Raw genomic sequence first — 22,486 nt, 5'->3', positions numbered from 1 at the left:
GCATTTCGGTAAGTTGTACTATATCTTTCAATATTGTTCATTCGTGTTTATTTAGCACTAGTAAGTTAGCCTTAAGAAGAGTAAGAGATGATCGATCTGTCACGACACATTTACAAACGGCATACTGTTTGAATTTCTATGGCAGACAGAATCTGAGAGCTGATAATTTGTTTTACATCAAAAGTAGCCCCTGCTCTGTCTTGTCTGTCGGTGTTTTTGTGTCATTTTCTGCAATAAATGCTATGTGGGAGAAACGCTGCCCTCCAGTGGCGCTCGCGAGGCTTGCGCCCGCGTGACGTCATCAGCGCGCGCCGCGGGCACGAGGAGGAGCGCATGTGTGTGAGAGAGTTGACGCGTGTGTGAGGGAGATCAGACACACAGAAATGGCTCCGATACAAGCAGCAGAAATCATCTTCGCACAGAAGCTCGCGTCCAACGAGAAGCCCGAGAGGAGCAAAGCCTTGCTGAAGCTGAGGAAGTACATCAGTGTGCGCTCGGGGAGAGCCCAGGGTAAACACACACTCGTTACACACACACACACACACACAACCCTCTTATATCAGACTCATTATATACACACACGGCAGTATGGTGTGTTTCTCTGTGTGTTCAGGGAGTGATAGTGATCTGGTCTGGTGTGTTTCAGGGGGTTTTGGTGAGGATGAGCTGATGAAGATCTGGAAGGGTTTATTCTACTGTGTGTGGATGCAGGACATGCCACTGCTACAGGTGAGGATCAACACACACACACACACACACACACACACACACACTCATACACGCATGCCACTGCTACAGGTGAGGATCAACACACACACACACACACACACACACTCTCATACACGCATGCCACTGCTACAGGTGAGGATCAACACACACACACACACACACACACACACACACACACACTCATACACGCATGCCACTGCTACAGGTGAGGATCAACACACACACACACACACACACACACACTCATACACGCATGCCACTGCTACAGGTGAGGATCAACACACACACACACACACACACACACTCTCATACACGCATGCCACTGCTACAGGTGAGGATCAACACACACACACACACACACACACACACACACACACACTCATACACGCATGCCACTGCTACAGGTGAGGATCAACACACACACACACACACACACACACACTCACTCATACACACATGCCACTGCTACAGGTGAGGATCAACACACACACACACACACACTCATACACGCATGCCACTGCTACAGGTGAGGATCAACACACACACACACACACTCACTCATACACACATGCCACTGCTACAGGTGAGGATCATCACTCACACACACACACACACACACACACACACTCACTCATACACACATGCCACTGCTACAGGTGTGGATCATCTCTCTCACACACACAGACACACACGCACACACACACGTAACCTGATGTTTGTGTGTTCAGATAGGAGGAACTGTCTCTCTCACACACACACACACACACACACACTCGTAACCTGATGTTTGTGTGTTCAGGAGGAGCTGTCCACTAAGATCTCCCGGCTCCTCCACAGCTTCCAGACCCTGGACAGCCGTAAGTCTGATAAACCCTTCCTTCACTTCTGTCCTCTGAGAATAAAGCACATATAAAGCTGTGAACACAGATGGTCATGTGACCCATGATGTTAGTTCAGATAGGGCTGTGCCGGTAAACTTGACATCCGCACCACCTCTGTGGCTGAGGAGCACCAGCGGTGGTTTGCCAAAAAAAAGTTTGTATGTCAATACTGTTTTACATGAATACTATGACACACAAAGCTTTTGTTTACAAAAGAAATAATAGGTTAGCATTTAAATGTTACATCGCAATTACAAACGTTTGGATTCATGAGAATGAGAGAGTTGTGTGTGAGCCCATAAATTAAAGCTTTGTCAGCTTTGAATTATGGTTTGCGATCCGGTCACCCGATTAACAGTGAATTTAACAATATTCCATTAGTTATTCCATATAGAAAGCTTGAATTGTCTACTTTTAAACAAAACAATTCAAAACGAAAATAAAGCGACTAGCCTACTCTGCTCATCCGTATGTAGTGTGCATCTCTCTATAGGCGCGTTCACTGCGAACATCGTGAGTCAGCATCGGCAGCTTCATCTTTGCAGCCGACACTGACACAGAAAACACTGTATTAATAAACTATTAAAATGCCTCATTGCTATATATTTGACACATTCATAATCATTATGTTTGCCGGTTCATTTCCTAAGGGAATTATAATCGTTTCTTCCTTTGTTTGCTTAATTAGGCCTATTATATTCACATTCTTTACTGTGGATAAGTAAAGCGCTGTAGGACAGATAGCCTGCATTTGTACTTGTACACCAAATTCTATTTAACACAGTTTGTGCTTGTTGTTATTAGACATGGTAAAACGCGTCAAGTTTATTTGCGAAGCGTGTTTCAAGCGCACGGGTCATTTTTAGTTTGGCTTTCTCTGCCAGCGCAATATCAAACATAGCTTAAATGTCTTTGTGGAGGATAAAATTCACTCTTCAGACGTTTTACATCAAGCAGAAAACATGAAGATATCAGAAAGGAGATCGATGTATTCCCTGCTCGTGTCCCTCATCCCTCTCACAGCGCAGAGCGGTATCAGGCTAGATCACACGTCTCTGTGTGGAAATATAGAACGAAAGTTTTAGTTTTTTTATAGATTCAACTTTATTATATTATGGAAGTTACCAGTATTTATTTCAATGCTTTACAGGCTTTAGTGTGTTTCTTTGTTTTTTTTATTTATTTCAAAACAACCCCAACACCGCCGGTAGTTGGTCCATTACCTCCGCGTGTAAAAACTGCCACCGTCTCAGTCCTAAGTTCAGACAGATCTTCAGTCAGTTAGACCGACTCTGGAGTCAGTGCAGTGTCCTCTACTGAGCCTCTGAGCTGGACTGATGGAGGTGTGTGTGTGTGTGTGTGTGCAGTGCACGTGTGTGAACCTGCTCTCCTCTCTCCACAGAGCTGCTGTTCTTCAAGGCGTTCCTGCAGACCATGAAGAGAGAGTGGACCGGCATCGACCGCCTACGCATGGACAAGTTCTTCCAGGTCAGACCGCCTCTGTCCAGCGCTGTTTCGCATCTAACCAGTGTGTGTGTGTGTGTGTGTGTGAATCTCAACCTCTTGTCTCCTGTCTCCACTTCAGCTGGTCCGCTTCATGTTCCGGGAGGTGTTCCAGATGCTGAAGAGGCAGAGGTGGGAGTCCAGGTAATGCTCTCACTGAGATGTGCAGCCGCTAAAGTCAAGCCTACTATATAACACACATTTGGCAACATTTGGGTGAATAAATCAAAAGTAGGGCTGTACACTTAATCAATGATCACGATCTCGACTCGAACACACTCGATCTGACTTCCACACGACAGCGACTCAGATGTGTGTTCTGACCCAGAGCGAGCCGTCGTCATGAATATGAAACCGCTTCACTAACACACAGTTTCATTATTTCTGTTTTATAATAACTCGGATTACCACAGAAGTGCTGGATAGAAGTGTATAGTTCAGATATAAACACTGGTGTCTACGGTAGTGATCAGAATTAAGTAAATTTTGAAAGCAACTTGGCGCTTGATTGTATAAATGACATCATTACACCAGTAGGTGGCGCCAGGTGACTGTTAAATTAGTGTCTGTCATTGGATCGTTTGTTCGCAAACGCTGATTGATCCAGTAGTAGGTGTGTTGGACAGACGTATGACATCATCGTCTGCTCTCGCGGCGCTGTGATGTCGGCAGCAATTAACATCTCGTCAAAGCCTCCAGTAAATCACACGTGATTCTGTTTAGAAATGTTTCAGAATCTCTGTTTAAAAAAAAGAAAAGAAACATGATTCTCAATTGGTCCAGAATTGTGCAGTGTAATGGCGATATTGAAGACTGGAAGTCTGAAGTCTGCATATGCTGGCTGTGTGTATTTTTCATATTATTGTAAAAAAAAAATAATGAATTTTGTTAGTTTTATGAGTTAAAGGGATCCTATCATGCCCTTTCACGAAGTCTTGAATTTGTTTTTGGGGTGTACTAGAATGTTTTCATGCTTGATTGTTCAAAGTACGGGTTATTTTTCACATATTTGACATTATTACAGCTCCTCTCTCCCTGGTCTGGTTCTCACTGAAGCCCCTCCTTCCGTAATACGAGATGTGCTGTGATTGGTTAGCTGGCCCAGTGTGCTGTGATTGGTTAGCTGGCCCAGTGTGCTGTGATTGGTTAGCTGGCCCAGTGTGCTGTGATTGGCAGAGATTAGAGATAGTTCCCGACCCTTCATAACCGCGAGCTCTACTATTAATGACGTCAATTTCAAACCATTTCGAGCCTGATTCAGACCCTGACAATGTTCACAAACAAGAGGATCGTGCTCAACTGATTTCACAGGACGTTTCAGTGTGGGATATTTTTTCTTTTTTCTTCTTTTCTTATAGATCCGTAAAATAGATCTGCACAGACAGACGTTGAGGTTATAATGTTCAGGAACAGTGTTAAAAACATTGCGGAACAGCAACATTACACACTAACTAAAGTTAAAGAAGTGAAATCATAATCAAGGACCGCTTTAAATTGATTAAACATGGTCTTGATTATTGCACTTCTGATATTGTAAGTTCACATCAGTCTACTCTCAGGAGCCCATAATGACAGAACATTAAAGTATATACGTACGCGTGTGTGTGTGTGTGTGTGTGTGTGCAGTGTGGTGGCTGAGTTCCTGCAGCTGTTCTCGGATCAGCTCCTGCACGGCTCCAGTGCTGCTCCGGCCGGGCTCGTCCTGCATGTGCTGGACCTCTACACCGCTGAACTGGCCCACGTCGGCTCCGCACAGGTACGCCGGCCGGCCTTAATGAGGCACAGCTGATCTGAAGCCTGAGTGTTCCTGGTCCCATCTGTCATAGGGTTTCATATCTGTTTGTAATAGTAATGCATGTAATCCCCTTCATCATTCATCATTATTTAACCTCCTCATGATGTTTTACTCCAGGTGAGAATCGGTGAGGTTTGTTCTCGTTCCTCCAGCACATTCGAGCTTCCAAAGTAACTCCATAATAGAGATGCAAGATATATCAGCCACCATATCAGTATCAGCTGATATATGTTCATTCTTAATGTTATCGTTATTGGCCGATATATTAAAGCTGATCAATGTGTATTATTTCCTTCAGCTGAGCTGTTCAACATTATTGTTTTGAACTGCTTGAAATATGATAGAAATCACTTAAAAAAGGAAAATGCAGTGAAGTGCATTTATTATACTGCATGAATGCTGATAATTAAACCAACATTGTTTTTTGTCAGTGTAATTTTGGCTGTAAGCTGCTTAAGCAAGGTTATTTTCTTTTTGGAATAGGGGACAGATATCATAAGATTTTATCTTCTTTCTGCTCCCTTTTGCACATGGGAATTTAAATTATCTAAAGAAGAAAATGAATTGTTTTGTGTTTTTACCATGGAGCAATAAAAAAAAAAAAGAAAAAATGAAATGAAGTGCAGCACAAAATCTGTCTCATCGAAAATCCGAAAACGTTTTGCACTTTATTTGTGGCCTCTGGACAATAAAAAAATCCTGTGAGCTTTTTTGGCCTATTTTCGTGTGCGTATCTTTTTTCTGATTTTTGAGTTCCTTTTGGATCTGCACAAGAAGTTATTACTCATCAGTTTGGGTCTAATGTTTGGCGCTACGCCTTTCCATCCCCTCATATCGGCCACATAAAATTATAATGAGAACTTGTGTGCTTGAGATTAGTGATCGACCGATATTGATTTTTTTTTTATAACCGATACTGATTATTTGCATGTTTATGTGCCCGATTACCGATATGCAGAACCGATATTTATTTACTGTTGTACTTCTGTTTTTGACACAATTATTACAACACAAATGAACTGAACAAATCATTTTATTTATAACAATCACTCCCTCCTTGCATACAAAAAAACTTTATATTTATACACAAATAAATAAAAATACATTGGTCGATCACTACTTGAGACAGGGCTTTTAATGGTAAGACCTTCATTATTTAGTAATCAGGCTCTCAAAATGATATAAAATTTAAAATATCGGTTATCGGCTTTCAATTATAAAGTATCGGTATCAGCCAATATTTTCATATCGCTGCATCCCTACTTGATGATGAAGAAAAACAGTGTCCTTCTTGATTTTGACCCAAAAACACATTTTTAGTTCCAAACTGTAGAAAGAAGGGCTGCTTTCTCTGCTCTCTAATCATGCAATTGTTTCATTTCATTGTAGAAATATCATTTAAATGGTGCCTGTTATAAGAATTTGACAGATTTATTCCATATTTACTACGTCATTTAGAGGTCAAGTTAGTTTTTAGCGGACTATCTAGTTTATGGTCACTGAATGACTTTTCTGAGTTAAATGTGACGTTACATGATATTGTTCTCATATTGATGTCCGATTACATGAGGCATGATTGATTTCAGGAAGTTGTTCTGTATCTTTCATCATTCCTTCTGATGTTCATTGATGTTTATTTGCTGCTGCTGTAACTAGTAGTAAAGAGTAAGATGATCGGTTCATGTCACCACAAAACAGAAGTCTTTAGTCTAACAACCCAGAGATTTAAATGTTTCGTTGTTCTCATGTTTGTGTATAAGTGTCTGATCTCTGGTCTTCTCCTCCAGCTGACTGCCGAGCAGAACCTGACCTTCATCGAGCCCTTCTGCAAGTCCATGGCCAAGACCAAAGAGTACGACCTTCAGTGCCTCCTTGAGTTATATATACATATATACCACTTTGATGCCATGTATGATCATCATTATTATTCTTCTTTCTTCCCTGCTGTTCAGTCGGGTCCTGCTGAAGGCCATCGGCAGCAATGTGTTCGACACCATTGTAGATCAGGTTCCTTTCGCCATCGAGGATCTTCTCCGAGAGATGCGTCAGACTAACGGGGGAGAGCTGGGCGCTAGTGACGGATCTGACAACCAACAGGACAACACAGATCTGAAGACTAAACCGCGCTCTAAGAAGAAAACTGAAGATGCGCAGGAGAACGGTGGGCAGTGTGACTGAACACGACCAAAACATTAGCCAAAACTAATTACCGCATTTTCCAGCATAATTTGCACCAGGTTTATATAAAATTATATTATTGAGAGAGGAAAAAAGTTGCATTGGTGTAAGTAATAATGAAACGTTTACAAACACAAAACTTCAAACCCATCGATGCCACTTTGTTCATTCTTGAAATGGACGTTTGCTTGTATATTGATATGATCCACTGTTTTTGAATCGCCTCCTTGAACTTAAGAGTCCGGTTACAGAATGACGCGTCTGGCATGAAATACTTTTACTTGTAACACAGTCTGTCTTGTCTATTTCTTTGAGAAGACATCAAACAATCTGTCTAGAGATTATCTTAAAAGATTCAAAAGACTGTTCAGTGTATAATGGGTTTAATGTAGAAGGAGAACAACAGAGGACCTAAGACTGAACCTTGAGGCACTCCATACTTATGTTAGATTTCACAGTTCAATTAACATACGGTGACAGGCAAACAAGTAGGATCTAAACTGGGCTAATGCTAATCAGATCGCTTAATTTGTTGCCGACATAAAATGCTTTTCTTAGACCTTATATATTCGGGTGTGTGCTTTTCCAAATTAATGTCCAGTCAGTTGATTTTGCCACAGGTGGACTCCAATGAAGTGTAGAAATATATCAAAGTTGATCTGAGGAATAGTGTCATAGTGAAGGGTCAGTTTTCAAAGCAACGCTAATGCACAACATCTCACAGTTTCTTAAAGTTGAATAATTTAGCTTTGAATTTTATCCCTTTGCACTTAAACCAATTGTTACTCTGGCTACCTATACATGCAACCAAATAATCCGTTAGTAATGGGACTGACAGCTCAATCGGACTGAAAAGCCTTCATGTAAAACACCTTAATCGATCCGATTGAGCTTAATTCTAATGAAATTTCGATCCAATTGAAAGGAGTGGTTTATTCCTTTTCTAACCCGATTGAGAGAGCATGTAAACACTTGATTGGTTTGAAAAACGAAACTGTAAAAAGACTGCGCACGTGCAATGACGTAGAAATAGGGCAATATTGTATGGCGCTGAACAAGCTGTTCTTCTGTTGATTAAAGGGTTTATAAATGAGTGTCTTGTCCTCCTATAATCCTCCTCTTCTGCGTGTGTGAAGTGGAGCAGGACCATGTCCCTCCAGTGCTGCTTCAGACTCTCATCCACACACGACTGGTTTAGGGCATTTTTACTGCGTGATGAATGTAAATAGTGCCACAACGGCTCATCGTCTCTAAAGTTTGACCAGAAATGGATTAATATTAAGTCTGCTGTTTAAGAACCGATGTAGGAGAATAGTTATCAAGCGCAGACAGCGGGAAACTCTGTATATTCGTGCAGTGTGCGCGTGTCACAAAATATATTCAGATTTGAAGCTTGTGAATAGGGATGGGTATCGCTAAGGTTTTAACGGTATTACTACTCTTACCGAAACTCCTTATCGATCCGGTACTTTAACGGTATTCTTATCGGTTCTTTTTGTTATATTAAAAAAGGGAAAAAATTATTTAGAGCATAATTAATATTGCTTTATATTCTGAAATGTTAAATATATATAAAAGCAATGCTTTAACAAAACAAATAAAACATGTATGTTATATAGAAGGGTGCAGTCTTTTGTGTTTTATATAAAGAAGACATAGGACACCAAAAACAAAGTACAAACCCATGGTCAAAAAAAAAAAAGTATACAATAAACCAAATATACAAATTATATACCCAGTGCTTTAATTTCAGTAATGTCTGACATTACTGTTCAGGAGTAATGTAGGCTAAAAACACATCTAATAAAGTCAGATGTAAAATAACTCTGCATAGTTTATCATAGATAGATTAAAGCTTATAAAAGCCAAAATTATTCATTCAAGAGCTGCGACTGAATTTCTCTTTGCCTTTTGTTGTTTGATTCACATTAATGGAGCAATCGTCAGCAGGTTTATTAGACTGATGCCTCTTTAAGACCAAATGCAGAATGAGATCTAACGTTAATCATTATTAAGCCTCATATTTTCTTACAACTATTTATGCCCATTTAAGACATAAACTGTATTTAAGTGAATAAACTGTTTACGTGAATCTCCAAGACGGCCATTTTGACATATTTTTGTGTATATTTGATCGTTTAGATGCGCACACGAAGCCCAAAATATACGTTGCTTGTCTCGTTGCGGTGTGTTTCGGAGCGCGTGCCGCATTTGGAACAGCGTCTATTGCGTCAATTTTGGTACTTTTAATAGCCTTTTATTATCAAACGCGTAGCAACAGTAGGCTATAGACAACATTTTACAACAATCACCGATCGTGCAGATTCTGACGTTATGTTTGGGTTTTAGGGAGAAATGACAGCGCACCGCTGTGAAGGGAAGGAAGTTGCTCTGGACAGAATGCGGCTTTAGTTTTTAACGGTTATACATCAAATATCATCTTTTTTATAATCATTGGAAGCCAAAATCTAAATCTAAAATAAAATTAGTTTAATATCAAAGATCTAAAGTGTAACCTTTTGAATGTTCTGTCCTCATCGTCACTCATTAAGCAGGGCTGTTGTGTTGTGGGCGCCGTGTCACCGCGTGAAAGATCGCGCTCTCTCGCTCTCTCTCTCTCTCTCTCTCTCTCTCTCTCTCTCTCTCTCTCTCTCTTTAGCAAAAATGCATCACAGACAAATGGTTCAATATTATTATGTATAGAAGTGGCTGGCGAGATTAAATTTGCAAGATCATAATTTCTTAATAGCAATAATAAATAGCATGTGTACTTTCTTAATTTCTCCAGTACCGACAGCAGAACCGATAACGTCCGAGCTTACCGATCTAGCGGTCTTTCATAATTCAGCACCGGGGCCCGTTTAATACCGGGTTTCGGTACCCATCCCTACTTGTGACATAAACCAGATCACACGTTCAGCGTTCATGTAAACACTACATTCAGATTCATCAATTAGAATGAATTCAGTTCGATTGAAACAAAAGTTGTGCATGTTAACGTAGGCACTGTCATGTTTATGGTCTCAGGGTGGATTTGGGGAAAGAAAAGATGAATGAACAAAAAACTAATGATTTGTAGTTGTCGTTTGATGGAGATGTGGTGTTTTTGTTGACTGTCAGATTCTGAGGAGGACTGTGATGAAGACATGTTTTCAATTCCAAATGACATGGATCGTAAAAATGACTATGCGTGTGGACCAGTTCTTCAGGTGTGTTTCAGGCTCTTTCTGATGTGTTTTATTTATTTAACATTCTTCTACAAGGAATATATTTGATTGTATAATGAATGAGAGCGTTTGTGTTGAAAGTGTTGCGTTCCTGTGCTGTAGTGACCTAGCTTAAGGACTTGAGGTATTCTGTGGCACATTAATGTGTTTATCCCAGCAGATGATCTAGCTGAACACTGTTAGATGTGTGTGTGAATATGTTCATGATGTTTTGTCTTGTACAGTTCGACTATGGTGCAATAGCTGACAAACTCTTTGAGGTGGCCAGTAACTCAAACATACCAAGCTTTAACCGATCCAAGATTTACAAGTTTGTCAAAATGTAAGTAGTTTCACATTGAAACAGAGAATCATGCAGACATAAAAAAAACAATGAACATAAAAGTTGTCAGTTATGTTTGTTTTAAAATCTTTCTCTAATCTCTTTCCCCGTGGGATGAAGTTTCCGGGACTTGAGCGAAGGTAAACTCTTTTGATATCAAGCACGTTTGATGAAGTGGTTTGTCTCTCCGTCACGTGCATCACTGTCTTCTGTGCTGTGTTTGGCTAGGCCTGTTCCCGCAGGATAAAGTGGAGGACGTGTCCACTGATGAAGAGGACTATAGCGAAAACAGACGGAGGAAAAACAGAAAGAAACTAACAAAAAAAGGTCAGAAAGAGCAAGAGTCGCTGAAGAAATGCAAAGGTTTGCTTTTCGTTTAGTGCTCATCGTATAATGGAGATGTGTTCAGCTTGTGTCAGCTGAGCAGTGTGGTTGTGTATTAAAAATCACAATGATAATTATAGAGGAAGCATTGACACAATTGCGTCAAATATACAAGTGTAAGTGAAACAATTAGTTTGGACTAGACTTATAGAAAAATGTACGAGACCCACAGTGTTCTTGTCACTTGCAATAACAGTAAGTTTATTCATAATTACCAACAGCTAATCCTAGAGAAAGTACATATTACTTATTAAGGAGTAGTTCACTTCAGAATTAAAATATCCTGATAATTTACTCTCCCCACATCATCCAAGATGTTCATGTCTTTCTTCAGTGGAAAAGAAATGAAGGTTTCTGAGGAAAACACTCCAGGATGTTCCTCCATATAGTGTCTTCAATGGGGTCCAACGGGTCGAAGGTCCAGATGTGAGTTTCAGTGCAGCTTCAAAGTCTCGACACGATCCAGCCGAGGAATAAGAGTCTCATCTAGACAAACCAGCGGACATTTTACAACAAAATAAACATTTATGTACTTTTAACCACTAATGCTGGTCTTGCACTAGCTGTGATGCGCCACACATTACGTAATCATGCTGAAAGGTCAAGCGTGACATAGGGGGAAGAACCGAACCTGTGTTTGCAAAGCCAACGTGCAAAGACTGAGTCAAACGCCATTTACAAAAGAATAAATAAATAAAAGGTAAAACAATGATGTCGGACGATTTGAAGTTGGAGGAGAAAATGAGATGAGAGTTTTTCACCCTACTCTACATTTCTGAACTGGAACACGCGTGACCTTTCAACCTGATTACGTAATGTGTGGATCATCACAGAGAGAGCAAGACGAGCATTTGTGGTTAAAGTATATAAATGTTTGTTTTGTTATAAAGTGTCCGCTGGTTTGTCTAGATAAGACTTATTCCTCGGCTGGATCGTGTCGAGACTTTGAAGCTGCACTGAAACTCACATCTGGACCTTCGACCCGTTGGACCCCATTGAAGACACTATATGGAGGAACATCCTGGAGTGTTTTCCTCAAACTTCATTTCTTCTCCACTGAAGAAAGAAAGACATGAACATCTTGGATGATGTGGGGGAGAGTAAATGATCAGGAAGTTTTAATTCTGAAGTGAACGACTCCTTTAAAGTTGCTCAGTATTTAATAGCTTCTGAAGTGTCAATGGCCGATTGATCTCCAACAGGTCAGGCGGAGACTGAGGACACCAGCCAAAAAAACAAGAAATGCAAGAAGAAAAAGAGAAAGAACAGAAGTTTGAAGAGTGTTGAGGGCGAGGCGGATCAGCAGACGCCGGTCGAGTCCACAGATTTAACCCAGTCTAATGCTGAACTATCAGAACGAGGCGGGGAAGACAAGCCTGACGAGCTGAAGGCCGAAGACAGAGACACAGAGCATGAAGTGAACTCTATCTCAGCCGGTGTGGAGGAACAGCGGGAGACCTCTAAAGCCTCGCGGAAAACACTGATCAAGAAGAAGAAGAAGAAGCAGCAGAAGCAGAAGGACCCGGCCGTAGATGAGCCGGAGCCCAGCGCCAATGGAGACGCTCATCAGGAGCTCGAGGTTCCAGCGCACTTGACGGCTGGGAACATGAAGAAGAAGAAGAAGAAGAAGCAGAAGCAGAAGTCTGGCCTTGCTGAGCAGATCCAGCCAGGGAAGAAGAGGAGGGTGAAGGACGAAGATGTGAAGGTGAATGGACACGCAGGCGAGACCAGTGGCAAGAGACAGAAGCTCATCGGTGTAAGTCTTTCAGGCTCTCTGATATACTAAAGCTCTGTTTACAGCATCTGTGAGTCGCTGAATGGTTGCGTTCCCTCTCATTAGGAGGCTGAAGAACACCAGATCAAGCCCAAGCAGTTCGTGCTCCGGCAGAAGAAAGCGCCCGCGCCCCTCTTCTGTAAAGCTGCGGGATACATGCTCAGTAAAAAGGTACAAACCTTCTCTTCCGCCTCACAGATATGAGCTGAGCTGACGTCAGGAAACTAACATCCATAAAATGTTTTGTAGTCCATCATTTCATCCCTTATAACAAAAAAAAAAAAAAACATTTTATTTATTTTTTCTTGAAGAAAAGTTCTTCATGCTTTATAATATCTTGAATGTAACTCGACACCCTTGCCTCATTTAGTATGCGCGGTTCTATGAATATGCAAATGAGCCCTGCCTCCACTCACTCACTCAGCTCAGAGATCCACTGGTTGACGATCACACGTTGATCTGATTGGTTACAAGGTAGTTTGTGACGTCAGAAACACCAGCGATTTCAAAGCGTGTTTTTGAGACTGTCTTTGGTTGAACAGACACCCTCTGGGGTCTGGGGTGTTTTTGGGGTCCTTGAGATGTTCTGACATGCCCTGACATTTGTGTTTTTTTCAGTTGCTTATAAACATATCAATGGCAAAAAAAAATTACACTCTATTTAGCACAAACAGGACTACCATGATATGTGAGCCACATGTATGTACATGTTTTCATTTTTGAGAGAATGTTTATGCATGGTTATTGAAAAAACTAAAAATGAAAGTTTCTGAAATAAGGCCATAAAACACATACTAAATATACGCCTAGAGTTTTTTCTTCAAAATGATGTGAAAATCATCCTGCCTAATCATTCACATAAAACGATACATTGATTTAAGTTTTGCAAAACACTTTTAGTTTGGAAAGGCAATATGCGGATGGGGCGTAAACGATCATGTATATTTAGTAGTTCACACCTGATGAGACAATGCCCCTGCATACTTAATGAGCCATTCATTCAGGTGTGTCACCTATAGCTAACTTAAATATACAAGCTTCATAAAAATGATCATTCTAGAAGAAAATTTCAGATGGCATTTAGAGGCTTTTGCATCTGAACTCTTCATATATGCATACACACACACACACACACACACATATATATATATATATATATATATATATATATATATATATATATATATATATATATATATATATATATATATATATATATTTATACACATTTTTTTTTGTATGTGTTTTTTTTTTTCACACATTGTGCTTGCAAATTGTATAATATCCAAGGTAAACATGTCTAGTAATTGTGCAGTTAATTCTCATACTGTATTTTCAGTTTTGGAATATTTATCCTCTCCCCAAATTTGTTACTAATAAAACACAATACAAATTATTTAAAGAAAAAAATTATATTTACCTTTTAATAGTTTGTTTACATCTACCTTGTAAATATATTTTTTTATTAAAAAGGTTACAATTACAACAACAATTCAAGTGTAATCTTATAGTATATTCCACAGTAAAAACTGTACCCAAATCTAGTCAACAAAATGTTGTCTTTCATATTTCGCCTGACTGTAACGTTGTCTTTATGAAATATTAGGGCATATAAATGTTAATTGCAGTTTAATACATTGCTTATACAAATAGCCTACATTTTATTTCAACATGTTTCAGTCGATTTTTACTCATCTCAGTATAGCAATACAGTTTGCTAAAACATCATTCATTCACACACGCGATTTAAATTTAAACTGTCTTTTGCGAGCTGTGGTAAACAGCGCGCATCTCTGCCGTTCATTCATTCACACTGAAGAATCCAAATTTAAGAATATGTTTAAGATCTGCTGATCTTACTTCCTTACATAACATCACATGAAAAACTAAGGTGAATTACACTGTATTGGGCATTCAAGGTGAACATGATGGCATCCAAGATGGCGCCGCGGATGGCTGCCTCGGTGTGGAGCTCTCCAGTCATTGTGTTGTTTTTGTTCGTTTGTTCTGCGTTTAGTCATTCTTTTCCTATCAGTTTCACCAAAGACGAACTTCTGGACATTAGGAAACACACACCAGACAAGTTTTTTACAGATTTTGATTACTCAGACGTTTTACTGGACATTCTCGTTGGAGGCGCAGCGGTGTTGTTAAAACGCGCGGTCAGACGCAAACGCGGGAAGCGCGCCGGCGCGCTGGTTAAACTCCGCGAGCGCGGCCTCCGCACTGCACTACCCAGTATTCATCTTGCGAATCTCCGATCTCTTCCTAACAAAATGGACGAACTTCTTCTCCTCACTCGCACTAACAAGGATTTTTTTAACTCCGCTGCTCTGTGCTTCACTGAAACCTGGCTGAGTGAAGCCATACCGGACAACGCACTACATCTGCCGGGCTTCCAGCTGTTCCGAGCGGATCGCATCGCGGAACTAACGGGGAAAACGAGAGGTGGTGGATTGTGTTTCTACATTAACGAAAGTTGGTGTTCAGATGTAACAACACTGAAGAAGATGTGCTCTCCTAATTTAGAGGTGCATTTCATAAACTGTAAACCTTTCTACTCGCCGCGGGAGTTTTCCTCATTCATTCTCGCGAATGTTTATATTCCTCCAGACGCGTGTGTGAGCGCGGCGCTACAACAGCTGGCTGAACATATAGCTGAAATGGAACAAAGGTACCCAGACTCTCTTTTAATCATTCTTGGGGATTTTAACAAAGCAAATCTCTCCCGTGAACTGCCAAAATACAGACAGCATGTTACATGTCCTACCAGAGACAGTAATATATTGGACCACTGTTACACCACGATAAAGAATGCGTATCACTCCGTCCCACGGGCAGCTTTGGGGCTCTCTGATCACTGTTTGGTTCATCTTATACCGACCTACAGGCAGAAACTGAAATCAGCTAAACCTGTATTAAGGACTGTAAAAAGATGGACCAACGAAGCAGAGCAGGATCTACAGGCCTGCTTCGATTGCACTGATTGGACTGTTTTTGAAGCTGCAGCCACCGATCTGGATGAGCTCACAGATACTGTAACATCATATATCAGTTTCTGTGAGGATACATGCATTCCTACCAGGACATTCTTTTCATTCACTAATGATAAACCATGGTTTACTGGGAAACTCAAACAGCTTCGTCATGCCAAAGAGGATGCTTACAGAAGTGGGGATAAAATCTTGTATAACCAGGCCAGAAACAAACTGACAAAGGAGATCAGAGTTGCTAAAAGAAGCTACTCTGAAAAGCTGAAAAACCAGTTTTCAGCCAACGACCCGGCATCAGTCTGGAGAGGCCTGAGGAACATCACCAACTACAAATCACCATCCCCCCCATCTGTGGAGAATCAACAACTGGCTGACACTCTCAATGCATTCTATTGCAGGTTTGAGAAGCCCAGACTCACACCTCACACCCGCCCTGATGTGCACTTCACACATCCACCATCACCTCCTGCAACCCCTCTCCTCCCCCCTTCTGCCATCCAACCTGAGCTTAAGGTCTGTGTGGAGGACGTGAGCAGAGTCTTCAAAAAACAGAAGACTAGGAAAGCTTCAGGCCCAGACGGCATCTCATCTGCTTGTCTAAAAGCCTGTGCTGACCAACTGGCCCCAGTCTTCACACAGATCTTCAACAGATCATTGGAGCAGTGTGAAGTTCCCTGCTGCTTCAAACGCTCCACTATCATTCCGGTTCCCAAAAAAACTAAAATCACTGGACTTAATGACTACAGACCTGTCGCTCTCACGTCTGTGGTCATGAAGTCGTTTGAAAGACTGGTGTTGACCTATCTGAAGGACATCACTGGACCCCTGATGGATCCCCTTCAGTTTGCTTACAGAGCAAACAGGTCTGTGGATGATGCAGTCAACATGGGACTGCACTATATCCTGCAACATCTTGACAGACCTGGGACTTATGCACGGATCTTATTTGTGGACTTCAGTTCGGCCTTCAATACCATCATCCCTGATCTTCTCACAGCCAAACTGACTCAGCTCTCCATGCCATCCACAATCTGTCAGTGGATCTCCAGCTTCCTGACGGACCGGCAGCAGCTAGTGAGACTGGGGAAACTCACATCCAGAACCCTCACCATCAGCACTGGCGCCCCCCAAGGGTGCGTTCTCTCCCCACTGCTCTTCTCCCTGTACACTAATGACTGCACTTCTAAAGACCCCTCTGTCAAGCTCCTGAAATTTGCAGACGACACCACTGTCATCGGTCTCATCCAAAATGGTGACGAGTCTGCTTACAGACTGGGGGTTGAACAGCTGGCTGTCTGGTGCAGTTATAACAACCTTGAGCTGAACACGCTCAAAACAGTGGAGATGATCGTGGACTTCAGGAGAAACACCCCAGCACTCCCCCCTCTCACCATCATGAACAGCACTGTGGAAGCAGTGGAGTCATTCAGGTTCCTGGGCTCTACCATCTCCCAGGACCTGAAGTGGGCAAATCACATTGACTCCATTGTGAAAAAGGCCCAGCAGAGACTGTACTTCCTTCGCCAGCTGAAGAAGTTCAATCTGCCACAGGAGCTGCTGATCCAGTTCTACTCAGCCGTCATTGAGTCTGTTTTAAGCACTTCCATCACTGTCTGGTTTGGTTCAGCTACCAAATCGGACATCAGGAGACTACAACGGACAGTCCGGACTGCAGAGAGGATTATTGGTGCCCCCCTGCCAACCCTCCAGGACCTGTACTCTTCCAGAGTGAGGAAGAGAGCAGGTAAAATCATCACAGACTCCACTCACCCTGGACACCCCCTGTTTGAACTGTTACCGTCAGGACGGCGACACAGATCACTGGCCACAAGAACTTCCAGGCACAGGAACAGTTTCTTTCCACAGGCCATTTCCCTTCTGAACACTTAACATGCCCCCCAAAGCATATGCCTGTAAGTGCAATACTCCCACTGTCTAGTGCAATAAACTCAGGTGATATTTATATCTATATTATTCATACTACTCAAAATACTGTAAATATGTTTATAATCTGTAACATGCGCTAGACTCCCACTGTCTAGTGTAATATTCTCTAATTCAGGTGATATTTATATTTATATTATTCATACTACTCAAAATACTGTAAATATGTTCATAATCTGTAAATGTTTATTCAGACTAAACCCAACTGTGACCCTACTTTTTTACTTTTATACTATTTTTATTTATTTTTTATATATTTTTATTCTTAGAATTTGTATTACTATGTTCTTGTTGTATTTGTATTTGTATATGTGCACTGGAAGCTTCAGTACCAAGAAAAATTCCTTGTGGGTGCAAGCACACTTGGCAATAAAGCTCTTTCTGATTCTGATTCTGATTTCTGATTCTGATCAATTTACTGATCAGAAGTCAGCTTTAAGTCAGCTGTCTAAACATTGTAATAGTCAGGGGTTTTATACCATCTTTGATCTTCCAACTAAGAGCTGAACTGTGTGGGAATGTTACCTAGTCTAAGGTCTCGTGACCAATTGTTGTGTATACCATTTGGGGGGGGTACCATTATCTCAGTTGGGGGCAATTGCCTCTATTGTCTTTAGATGATTAGATTTAGTGGTTACCTCTAAGGCTGTGTGTATGTTTAGCACCTTTAAGGACAGCCCACTGAAAGACCTATAAAGAAACCATGTGAAGTATGTTAGTTAGAATGATTTGGGAAGAACTGCAGCCGCGTACAGCGAAGTCCTCAATAAAGAATAACTTTGTTTGAACGTGATCCCCAACGTCTCCTGGTCTCTTGCTTCGACGAAGAAAAAGTTTTCAACAACACACAGAAACCCGATTCACGAGAAGGAAAAAAACTTACTAGGCTACTGTATTCCTCAGCTCGCTCCTCGATATACCCGCACTTCTGAGGTACATTTTCCATTATTATTATTCCTCACAGCGCTGCGAAGACGGTGTAAACAAGTAATGATCTGAATAAACTTGTTTTCTCGAGCTGATATGGGGGCGTTCACAGGATTGCGCAGATTGCCTCAGTAATTTGCGTTTGAATAGCGCGCGCTCTCCGTGGGCGGAGTCACATTACATTTGAATCAGCTCTAATGAGGTCGACTGGAATCGCTCTCTTTTAATATAGATTACATGAACTGAGAATATTTGTTTTTTATATAAATTACTTCATTTAAAAGAAGAGAATTCAAGCTTCATGCCTGTGTGTCTGTATGCCTGTTTGACTGAGTATTCGCTGAGTTATTGTTCATTTTCGGACGCGTTTCAGAATGGACTACACTGACAGAGAGAAGGCAGAACTCGCATCACGTTTATTTTTCTTTATTTGGCAAAAAGCACAACACTTTGTTTTTATTGTGAGTAAAATAATACACATTTAACAGAATCGATTGATGTGTGAAACTCCTATGGAAAATCAAAGTCAACAGAGTATTTATGAGTTTCTTTTACACTGATAAAAAAAAAGCGAGCTGGTATCGCCGGCGATACCGCCGACCTCAGGGGGTTAAAGGGATACTTCAGCATTTAGCATTAAGCTTTGTATCAGTAGAAAACCTGTAGTATTTTCGAATTACCGTGCTTTCCTCCCTCGTATCCCCCTGAGACGAGAGATTTATGTAATTTTTTTTGTCTGGAAAAAATCCTCCGATGACGCAAAAATCGTCATTTTTCGTCATCGGAGGATTTTTTGGCCAGAGGCAAGAGACTCCAGCCAGTAGGAGGAGCTGTCCTGCATGTGTTCAACCCGCCCATAGGGGGATCTCACTCACAGAATGTACATATAGTGTCAGCCATCTTTATTTGGAAGCTAAGCTAGCAGGCTCTTGTTCTGTGGAGAAAGCTGAGTAGTAGGGGTTACCATCCTCTTTTTCCTGGACTTGTCCGGCCGTCGAGATCGTGCAAAATGTCCGGGATTCGGCTTTTGCTTTCTGCAGTCGCCATTCTTTGTTTACATGCACACCTTTTGTTTCAGTCTAACTGAATTCATTCCGATTGGTGAATCTGAATGTAGTGTTTACATGAACGCTAAACAAGTGATCGGTTGATGTGTGTTTTTGCATTGCTAAGAAGATTCCCGCTCCTCCATGAGAGATACGAGACCGGTGCATCTCACAGGTGTCGGTCATCAGTAATGACGTCACCGGCCTCGCGCCGTTCTCCCACGGCCCTCAGTCTCGTCCTGCTCGCCACAGTAAACATGAGGAATGGCGACTGGAGAACGCAAAAGCCGAATCCGCATTATCTGTGCAGCTCTTAAAAAGCAGTAAAGATTATTATAAAAGCTCTGCATTTAACTTCCCTTAATTTTCTAAAGTTGTTTCTTAATCTTACATTTCTTTAATTGTTTTCTCCTCTAGGTTTTGCCGAAGAAAGTCAGATTTGGCCTCAAGAATAATAAAACCATGGGTATGTGTGTTTTATTTGTGTAAATGAGCTGCTAGCTGATTAATGAATGAAATGGAGTACGCAACATTAGCGTTTGTGGAGCTCAGGCACTTCTGGCAAATAAACCTGTAAAATTATTTTAATACGTTTGAAGAAATGTCCGCCTGAGTAACGTGTGTGTGTGTGTGTCCCGCAGAGTTCAGGAAGAGCGACCGCAGCTCGCGGGTCGGTGTGGCCAGTCAGGCCCGCGTGCCCTTTGACCCCAAGAGGACCCCGAAGACCAGCGTGTTGAAGTCGCCCACAGCATCGCCCGCCGTCCCCAGAAGAGCCACGGCCGCTGACTTCTTTTAAAATAAAGCTTCGTACTTTCTTCTCTGTGAACTTTAATCTGCTAAAGTCTCTTTAGAAAAAGAACATGTCTAAAGATATATTTTATATTCACTTTTAAAGTGTGCTCATGTTTTGCTCTCCTTCCTACATGTAAAGTGAGAGTTGCAATATTTTAAGCTGGCTTTTTAGGATCATTTCAGATTGTCATAAATGTTCTCATAATGAGTGAACACTGTGTCAGAAACGAGAGTTTTAGTTTCTACAGTTGATAAACTGTCCCTCTTGGACCGGATGTTCATCCCTGCTCTAGTGAGTGAATCCCAGTCTCTCGGGAAGCTGTTGATGACCTGACGATGATGGAGTTCAGTCGCACGCATGAAATCTGACCGCAGCTTTTACAACATGAAGCGGCAGAGGTTTGCTTGGGCTGTCCGGATGAGTGATGAAAGTGTGTTTTCACGTGTATATCACGACTCTCTGAATAAACCGATCCTCAGTTTTCTATTTCAGTGAATAATATCACTTTCTCATTCTTGCTCTTGATTTTGTAACACTGGTGCAGTGCTGTTGTGTAAATCAGGTTGAAGTCCCCCTGTCATTTTTATCCCTTAAAACTTATCTTTGATCATCAAATGACATATTTAAGTGTTTTTTCCTTGAAAAATATCTTCATGCCTTAAAATAGGTTTGCCTATAAAATTTGGTCTTGATATAGGCTTTGGTTCACTGCAGTTTTAAGGAGAAAATACTCATAATAATTTACACATGGTTTGTGTTAAAGCAGATTAAAAACACCACATAGACACATAAACAACATTAAAAGCTGGATTTTCACCGCAGGGGGGTCTTTAAATAAGCATTGCATTTAGGCTGTGTGGACAATTGAATAGTTTTTAAAAACGAATAATGTGCTCATTAATGTATATTTACTTCTTTCAAGTAATAAAGTATTCTCGTAAGTTTATAATCTGCCAAAGTACATACGGGTGAGGGGTTCGAATGCCGGTCGCCATGTTGCCCCTCCATCTTGAAACTACATTAGCCAAAGAGGGACATACCTGTAAATTCAAGCTTCGCCTTTCGTGCTTTACACTCAGTGACACAGAGACGAATGCGAGGGGGAGATTACTCGCGACTGCGGCAGATTTGATAGATTGCTGATGGAGGATCACGCCTATTCTCAAGGACATGTAGCAGAGTCACCAAGGAAGCAAAAGAGAGAATTAAAACGTCAACGCGACAGGCAAATCAGCAAGACCAAAGTCAATATTGGAGTAACTTTTCCCAGATGGAAAGAGCTCATGAGGAGCAAAGATTTTAAAATAGACACCGAAGTTGCCTGCTTTCTTCTCGAGGTAATTCAGCCTATTTGTGTAAATTCAAAGTTTTATAGTTGCTTGTCTAACCATGGCGTGGTTGTGCATAACGCCAGAACGACCTCTAGTATAACTTGCGTTACTTTTCCTCGCGTCAATGGTGAAAAAGTATTGTTTACCTTGTAACATAAATCTGTCCTGCGAGGGATCACAGGTGATGAATAGTTTTAAAGGCGCAATTGGACGAAGTCGAACTGGAAGCCATGTTAATCTTGGAATAATACGGCCACCGTAGGAGTTAAAACCAGTAGCACCTCAATGCAGTACACAAGATCCGAGGGGAGGAGTCGGATCTTATATAAGGGGTGGAGATTGGTAGGTTTAGGGGTGGAGATGGGTAGGTTTAGGGGTGGGTTTAGGGATCAGGGGGTGGAGATTGGTAGGTTTAGGTATGTAAGGTGAGAGGAGTTGGATTTTATCCGACTCCTCCCCCCGGATTTTATGCTCTGCATTGAGGACCATCTCGTTTTACGCCCTCGAAATTGAAAGGAACAGAAACTAATATTCACTGGGTAGTCATATACAATTCCACCGCTAGATAGGGGAAATTATCACACAGTGTAGCTTTAAATGAACCAAAACAGAAGACTCTCAATCAAACACTATAGTTCAATACAAGGTAATAGCCTAAC

The 22,486-nt window shown here is 41.4% G+C and overlaps 2 protein-coding genes across 3 annotated transcripts in view; one reads left to right on the top strand and one right to left on the bottom strand.

Moving 5' to 3' along the window:
* The window catches only part of LOC307164978 (uncharacterized protein), a 106,943-nt gene that overhangs the window by 33,497 nt on the left and 50,960 nt on the right, over positions 1-22,486 (bottom strand). The window lies entirely within an intron of this gene.
* rrp1 (ribosomal RNA processing 1) lies at positions 249-20,995 on the top strand. Of its 2 annotated transcripts, none has more exons than XM_079882168.1 (16): positions 249-510; positions 647-729; positions 1,529-1,586; positions 3,013-3,098; positions 3,196-3,257; positions 4,740-4,869; positions 6,696-6,760; positions 6,861-7,069; positions 10,207-10,295; positions 10,538-10,635; positions 10,756-10,775; positions 10,864-10,962; positions 12,222-12,775; positions 12,860-12,964; positions 20,121-20,169; positions 20,345-20,995. In XM_079882168.1, exons 1-16 carry the CDS (start codon positions 384-386, stop codon positions 20,497-20,499), a joined length of 1,989 nt encoding a protein of 662 aa, XP_079738294.1. In that variant the 5' UTR covers positions 249-383; the 3' UTR covers positions 20,500-20,995. The 2 variants fall into 2 exon arrangements, with proteins under 2 accessions (XP_079738294.1, XP_079738293.1); XM_079882167.1 differs by having other exon boundaries at positions 614-729.

Source organism: Squalius cephalus, assembly GCF_949319135.1.
Source record: "Squalius cephalus genome assembly, chromosome: 9".
Taxonomy (NCBI): Eukaryota; Metazoa; Chordata; class Actinopteri; order Cypriniformes; family Leuciscidae; genus Squalius; species Squalius cephalus.
The sequence above is the reverse complement of the archived record's forward strand: the minus strand, read 5'-3'. Positions and strand labels throughout refer to the sequence as shown.

Excerpts from the sequence above, each read along its gene's own strand:
- rrp1 (XM_079882167.1), top strand. The coding sequence starts at position 384 with ATGGCTCCGATACAAGCAGCAGAAATCATCTTCGCACAGAAGCTCGCG. Across the intron at positions 10,636-10,755 it reads ATTTACAAGTTTGTCAAAAT|TTTCCGGGACTTGAGCGAAG; the intron begins GTAAGTAGTTTC and ends CGTGGGATGAAG. Across the intron at positions 10,776-10,863 it reads TTTCCGGGACTTGAGCGAAG|GCCTGTTCCCGCAGGATAAA; the intron begins GTAAACTCTTTT and ends GTGTTTGGCTAG.